Source organism: Myotis davidii, unplaced genomic scaffold, assembly GCF_000327345.1.
Source record: "Myotis davidii unplaced genomic scaffold, ASM32734v1 scaffold21, whole genome shotgun sequence".
Classification (NCBI taxonomy): domain Eukaryota; kingdom Metazoa; phylum Chordata; class Mammalia; order Chiroptera; family Vespertilionidae; genus Myotis; species Myotis davidii.
In genome coordinates, this window is record NW_006292573.1 from 242,666 (window position 1) to 250,185 (window position 7,520).

General features: G+C 36.4%; 1 protein-coding gene across 1 annotated transcript in view; it reads left to right on the plus strand.

The window, feature by feature from the left end:
• HEATR5A (HEAT repeat containing 5A) overlaps positions 1–4,767 on the plus strand; it is a 96,637-nt gene extending 91,870 nt beyond the window's left edge. The window contains exons 33-35 of the mRNA XM_015565486.1: positions 124–278; positions 2,762–2,975; positions 3,294–4,767. Coding sequence (XP_015420972.1) covers positions 124–278; positions 2,762–2,975; positions 3,294–3,601 — 677 coding nt within the window. The 3' untranslated portion in view covers positions 3,602–4,767. The remainder of the gene's footprint in view (positions 1–123; positions 279–2,761; positions 2,976–3,293) is intronic.
• Positions 4,768–7,520: the final 2,753 nt, after the last annotated feature.

A 7,520-nucleotide genomic window follows, 5' to 3' on the forward strand; every position in this document is an offset into this window, starting at 1 on the left:
CAATCAGTGTTTACTGTCTATAACTGGAACAAAAGAAATTATTACTACCAAACTAGAGATAGCTTCACACGGACAAATATAGAAATATTAGGATCTGTTTCTCATATATCATTTTCTCTTTAGTAGATGGAACACACCAAGAACTTGATGAAGTCAGTCTGCTTACTGCTATCACAGTATTTATTTTGTCTACCAGTCCAGAAGTAACTATCATCCCATGCCTTCAAAAGCGCTGTATTGAGAAATTTAAAGTTACTCTTGAGATTAAAGATGCTATGGTAAGTGTCTTTAGCAGAGAGATGTTTGTGATAGGAATATATTTGGGCTTTTACAAAACTTTTCTTTGATTTTTGTTGACTCTAACAAGAAGTATCAGACTAAAATTTTTATATATAGGTTTGGGGTGACATATTCCTTGGGTGAAAACACCAAATAAAAATAGTCTTATTCTTTGGCCCTGAGGATAGAGCATAACTGGAAAAAGATAAAGGAGATTTTTTTTTTTAAATCAACAAAAAACTGCCTGGCCAATGTGGCTCAGTGTTTAAGCATCGACCCAAGAACCAAGCGGTCACCAGCTCGATTCTGGGTCTGGGCATGGGTTGTGGGCTTCATCCCCAATAAGGGGCATGCAAGAGTCAGCCGCTCGATGATATTTCTCTCTCATCTGTATTTCTATCTCTCTACCTCTTTCCCGTCCTCTCTCTCTAAAAATCAATAAAAGCATGTTTTTAAAAAATCAACAAAAACTAAATTTGAAATAAGGGCATCTTAAAATTGACATATTTCTAACTTTTTTTCAAGGGACATTTGGTATTATTATAGTGGATTTTCTTTTTGTAGAAAAAAAAGGCTTGAGCACATGCCTTTGTTTGTTTGTTTGTTTATTTATTATTGGTTTTAGAGAGAGAGGAAGAGAGAAACACTGATTATTTGTTCCACATATTTATGCATTCATTTGTTGCTTCTTGTGTGTGCCTTGACCAGAGATCGAACCTGCAACCTTGCACATCAGGACAGTGCTCTAACCAACTGAGCTACCCAGCCAGGGCTCCAGTACATACCTTTCATGCAGTGATGGCGAACCTTTTGAGCTCGACGTGTCAGCATTTTGAAAAACCCTAACTTAACTCTGGTGCCGTGTCACATATAGAAATTTTTTGATATTTGCAACCATAGTAAAACAAAGACTTATATGTCTGATATTTATTTTATATTTTAAATGCCATCTAACAAAGAAAAATCAACCAAAAAATTGAGTTTGCATGTCACCTCTGACACACGTGTCATAGGTTCGTCATCACTGCTATAGTGTATGATCATGAAATAATGGGACCCACTCCAAAAACAGTACACACAAGTTGATTCCATTGCTTTATGGTCCCTTCATTTGCTGAATTAATTTCCTAGTCCTTTATGTGCTACAAAATGAGTTTGTAGCAGATGATTACAACTATTACTTTTTTTAAAACATATTTTTATTGATTTCAGAGAGGAAGGGGGATGGAGAGCGAGAAACATCAATGATGAGAGAGAATCATTGATCGGCTACCTCCGGCATGCCCCCTACTGGGGATCAAACCTGCAATCCGTGCATGTGCCCTTGACTGGAACCGAACCCAGGACCTTTCTGTCTGCAGGCTGACACTCTATCCACTGAGTCAAACCAGCTAGGTCACAACTATTTAGACTCCTAAAGTATAGGAACCAGATTTTCTCTCAGAAAAATTTAATCGTCCAAAGACCACCACAATTTATTGAGAAAGGATGACTTATTTGCAGTAAGTCCTCATTTAACATTGTTGATAGGTTCTGTGGCTTTAAGAAAAATGCTGTATAAAGAAACCATTTTACCATAGGCTAATAGTAAACAAGAGTTAAGTTCCTAAAGTATCTCATCAATGTTACAACAAATGACATTATTTGAGTACCTGCTGTATTTGATGTATAGTCATCTCCTTTTCTTCTGTTCTTTTTGTTGCCTACAGCCTTGCAGGAGCTTTAGTTAGCTGTCTCAAAATGATGGCTCTGATATGTGATGACACATAATTAATATGGTCTAGACATGGTTCCTTCAGACCATGACATTTGAATTTAAATATGTGATTTTTTTAAGACATTTTCTGAAATCTCCAAAATATTTTTCAAGTTTGTGTGTGTGTTTTAGTTTAATTTTGGTATGAGATTATAGAAGGGCATATGAGGGGGAAATGGAAACTACAGAAAAGAAGAAAAGTTAACCATTACAATGTTTTGAATAAAGGATACAATAGGGGCCCTAGACGGTTTGGCTCAGTGGATAGAGCGTCAGCCTGCGGGCTGAAGGGTCCCAGGTTCAATTCCGGTCAAGGGCATGTACCTTGGTTGCGGGCACATCCCAGGTAGTGGGTGTGCAGGAAGCAGCTGATCGATGTTTCTCACTCATCAATGTTTCTGACTCTCCCTCCCCCTTCCTCTCTGTAAAAAATCAATAAAATATTTTTTTTTTTTAAAAAGGATACAACAGGGAAGGCAAGTGTTCATATCCTAGTGTACGTATTCAAGTGCCTGTTCCCAGTCCAAAGTGTTGCAGCCACTTTGTTAGCAGGCAAGTTTGAATACCTGTTACCATTTGGGCTTCCAAAATTAAAGATAAATTAGAGATAAATTTAAATACCTTTTTAGGAATTTTTTAATTAACTTTTTAAAATTTACTTTTAAATATACATTTCAATGTAAATTTATTTACAGTTCATACTTTTTTTGTCTCTCACTTGATTAGGTACAAATCAAGACCTACCAGCTCCTACTTTCCATTTTTCAGTATCCGAATCCAGCTGTTTCCTACCCTTACATTTACTCTTTAGTCTCCTGTATTGTGGAAAAACTACAGGAAATAGACCAAAAAAATCCTGAAGACACCGCTGAGCTTCAGATCTTTCAAGAAGGTGTAAAGGTGTTGGAAGCACTGGTAACCATTGCTGAAGAGCAGCATCGTAAGTGTCAGCATGAAGTTCATATTAGATCAGAATTTGTCTAAAATCAGAAATTTAATGTTAAAGTGTAAAACATCCACATATTTGTTAAATGAATAAATTTTTAAAATGTAAGAGTCACTTACTATTATATTTTCATATTTATCGAAAGGCAGTGTTATGTTAATCCAAGTAGTAGTAATTTGCGAGAAGAAATGGGAAGCATTGTTTTCCCCATAAGTGGAGAAGAAAGTGTCCAGATCAAGTATGTTTACAACTTTTTGTAATAAACATTTATATTTCTGAACGTAGGGCTTACTTCACTTATTTACTTTCCAGGCTCTCAGCTGGTGGCTTGTCTTCTACCCATCCTCATTTCCTTCCTTTTGGATGAAAATGCGCTGGGATCAGCAACGTCCATAATGAGAAATTTACATGACTTTGCTTTGCAAAATCTCATGCAAATTGGGCCTCAGTATTCATCAGTGTTTAAAAGTGTAATGGCTTCTTCTCCATCCCTGAAAGCCCGCCTTGAGGCTGCTATAAAAGGCAATCAAGAAAGTGTCAAAGTCGGGACACCAACATCTAAACATACTAAGCACCCTGGGAAGAATTCAAGCATCCAATTGAAGACCAGTTTCCTCTGATGTTACTTTTTTTTATTAATAAGCACCTTAATATAGTAGTTGATTATTTCCTTCTCTTTGGGGACAAAAGTGACATTTTAGACACAAGTGCACTTGGAGGTCTGGTTGATTGTTTTAATTTAACTGCCTTTTCAAAGTCACAAAACAACATTTTTTGTGGGGTTTTGTTTTTTCCATTTAATAAAGCTGCACAGCTCTGTCAGAATTCTTGCCAGGAATTTCAGTAAAGTGCTAAAAGAACGGACCTTACTAAACCCATTGCTTTAAAAATGAAATGGATTTCTTCTGATAGTCCATACACACTGAATATTATGACAGGTTGGACTCTATCATAAATTATCTGCATTTACGTTATATCCCAATTTTAACTTAAAATTCTGCCTTATTCAGCAATTGTATTAAACTTTCTTGGATTTCTCAAACAACATAAATTATAGGAAAACTACTTAGGAAGCTTGATTTAGAATTATTCAATATATAATAGTACAAATTAATTACAGTCCTACAGTGTGACTTAAGATTTGATGTCTATAAATATCAGGTTTTCAATCATCTTTTGGTTTTGTTTTTATTGGGTTCAGAAAATAGAAATTTTACTCATTTTAAATAAAAGAGGGCATTGCACTTCAATGTTTCAAATGGATTTTCTGTTACCTCTATTCCTAACAATTTTGTTCATTTGCATTTGTGGCAAACATTCATACCAATGAGTTTAATATAGATTCATATCTATATTTAGATCAACTATGGGTTTATATAAATGTCAAATTTAGTACAATAAATTTAGATCATCAGTGAATACAAGTATGTTTTTTTAACATGAAACATTTTAATATAGAAAAAAATCTAATGATAAAGTCATCTTGGTTGAAAAATATTTTTTAACTGTTAGTGATCATTGACTCTCCTTCCACTTCAGTGTTACACTTTGAATCAAGCACTATGTCGAAACAAAGTGCTTTCTTGTTAAATATTAAAAACCGAAGTGATAGGGGCATGTTCAGAATTGAGAAAACACTTTGAGTCAAGCAAAAGCAATGTAATGTACTCTATTTTATTATGTTTGTATATAAACACTTGTAAATTGTTCAGAGTGAAAACATTTGACAAACTCTAACACTACAATCAATTTTTCTGATTTACATAAATAAAGCTAATTTTCTTTATTCTTGTATTTGAAATTATTTACCCACATAAATGGCTGGTTAATCTCCCAGATTTCAGAAAATCAATTTTACAGGGCAAATAATATCCCTTCTCTGTAACTTGGCCTTTTTTCTCAGAGGAGCCCTTTCTTTGGAGCATTCTTTGCAATGGTTTGGGTTCTCTGTTTTCCTAATTGTCTTGAGGAATTTGAGAGTTTACTTTTTACTGTTTCTTTCACCTGAATGCCCTTCCCTCCTTTGTTTTATCTGGCAGGTTTCCACACCTTTTAGGCCTAGTTTAAATATCACCATGTCTCCTCACCTTGGTAACTCTCCTTTAACTTTTTTTTTTTAGATTTACTATATTTTTATTGATTTAAGAGAGTAAGGGAGAGAGAGAGAGAGAAACATCAATGATGAGAGAGAATCATTGATCGGCTGCCTCCTGCATGCTCCCACTGGGGATCGAGCCCACAATCCCAGCATGTGCCCAGATCGGGGATTGAACCATAACATCCTGGTTCATAGGTCAACGCTCAACCACTGAGCCACACGGCCAGGCTCGCCTTTAACTTCTTTCCTTCCTCTTATACCAACCAAATTTAACTGCTCCTTCATCTGTTCCTGAGGTGCTTTATACATTCTTCTGTGCATGGAACATCACATTGCATTTTAATATCTCCTTAGACCAGTGCTGGCGAACCTTTTGAGCTCGGCGTGTCAGCATTTTGAAAAACCCTAACTTAACTCTGGTGCCATGTCACATACAGAAATTTTTTGATGTTTGCAACCATAGTAAAACAAAGATTTATATTTTTGATATTTATTTTATATATTTAAATGCCATTTAACAAAGAAAAATCAACCAAAAAAATGAGTTTGCGTGTCACCTCTGACACGCGTGTCATAGGTTCACCATCACTGCCTTAGACTGTGCCTCCTCAAAGGGAGTTTTGTTTTCTATAACTACTCTGTAGCATCAACTAGGTACTTAATAACTTGAATTGGAATAATATAGGATGGATTTGACCTCAGAAATTTATTCCTTTGCCAAGGCAAATGCTGGACTGAATTCTTGGTATATAATTTATTAACTGCATCTTTGGGTTATTTGTATTGAAAGGTTATCATGGTGGTATGCGGGCAGACTAAATAGCCATCTCAGACGGTGGATAAAGAGAAACTGAATTTATTTAAGGAAAGGGGGTGGGGGGTGGGATACCCAAAGGGAAGGGCTGCACAGCACCGAGCCAAAGGGATATTGGGTCGATGATGGCAGCCCCCAGGAATTTGAGTTTCATATATGCAGTCACTGGTGGGGAGTTCTTATCATCATTGGGTCTGGGACCTGAGCTTGTAATGCAGATGGAATTCAGATGTGCAATCAGGTGTTTTTAGGACAGTTTGAATTCCTGATGTGGTCTGATTCTTGGTGTCCAGCAAGTTTTCCCGTGGTGGGAAACTTACAAATGGCATTAAGGACTATATTGCCCTATAGTCCTAATATACATCTTTTAATTGTATTTAGTTTGTTCAGCTAAAAACAAGACAACAGGCTCCAACAGTGTCGCTCATGCTAAGTCCCATGTCACCATACTGGAACTTAATTACAATTTGGCCTCTCCCAGAAATGGAATCTTCAACCAGTCAATCACAAATCATCTAATCAGCATCATGAGGTAATCAGCCTGATAGACCCCTTCCACCCCCTAAAAAAAGTGACCTTCCCACAACCAATCTGCTTTTCACTAGTGCAGCTTCCTTGTTCCCACTTCCTTTTGCCTATGAAAGTCTTTCATTTTGTGTAGCTCCTCAGAGCTCCTTTCTATCTGCCAGATAGTACGCTGCCTGACTTCATGAATTGTTAAAGCCAGTAAGATCTTTAAGATATATTGTTGAATTTGTGGGTTTTTTTAAAGTCAGTTTTTAAACATTAAGATTTCAAACCCGGCTGACATGGCTCAGTGGTGAGCATCGACCTATAAGCCCAATTCCCATTCAGGGCACATGCCCGGGTTGCAGGCTCAATCCCTGGTAGGGGCATGCAGGAGGCAGCCAATTGATGTTTCTCTTTCACATCAGTTTCTCTCTCTCCCTCTCCTTTTCTCTCTTTCCAAAAATCAGTAAAATATTAGAAAAAAGAATAAGCATAATGAATTCATTAATATATCTACTCATCATGTGGTGACATGGTGTCCTGAATTGTTTGGGTTAAAGTTTCCATATGAATGTCAATAGTTATGAAAAAAATGTCCAATGCCATGGAATGAGGAACTTTGAGTTAGGGTCTATTCTATAGCCTTTTTAAAAATGTGTCAATACAGCATATTTAATAAACATTGTATTAGTAAATATGTCCTTACTGATAAGAAAAATAAGGCTTGATAGCTGAAATTTGGACCCAGGGTCCATACTGAAGACAGAAAAAGTTCTGTGGCAGTCCTGACTCTATCAAGATACAGATTTTCTCTTCTTTCACTGTTCACCTTCAACTTAAAGGGAACACTTAAACCGATCCCAACAAATGTTGTAAAGACGTATAAGCCTAGTGTTATGGGAGCCCAGAGAAGAAAACTGAAGCTTCAGAAATGGACTTTATGGTACAGGCGATCAGAATAGTATTCACTTGACGGGATAAATGCATACTAAGTGCATAACCCAAGAGTCTTCATAACATTGATTCTGGAAAGTTCCCCATATTTCATATCCTAAAGAATTCCCTGGTGGTTTTATTATTATTACTCAAGCTAATAAACTATGAAAATATTAATACA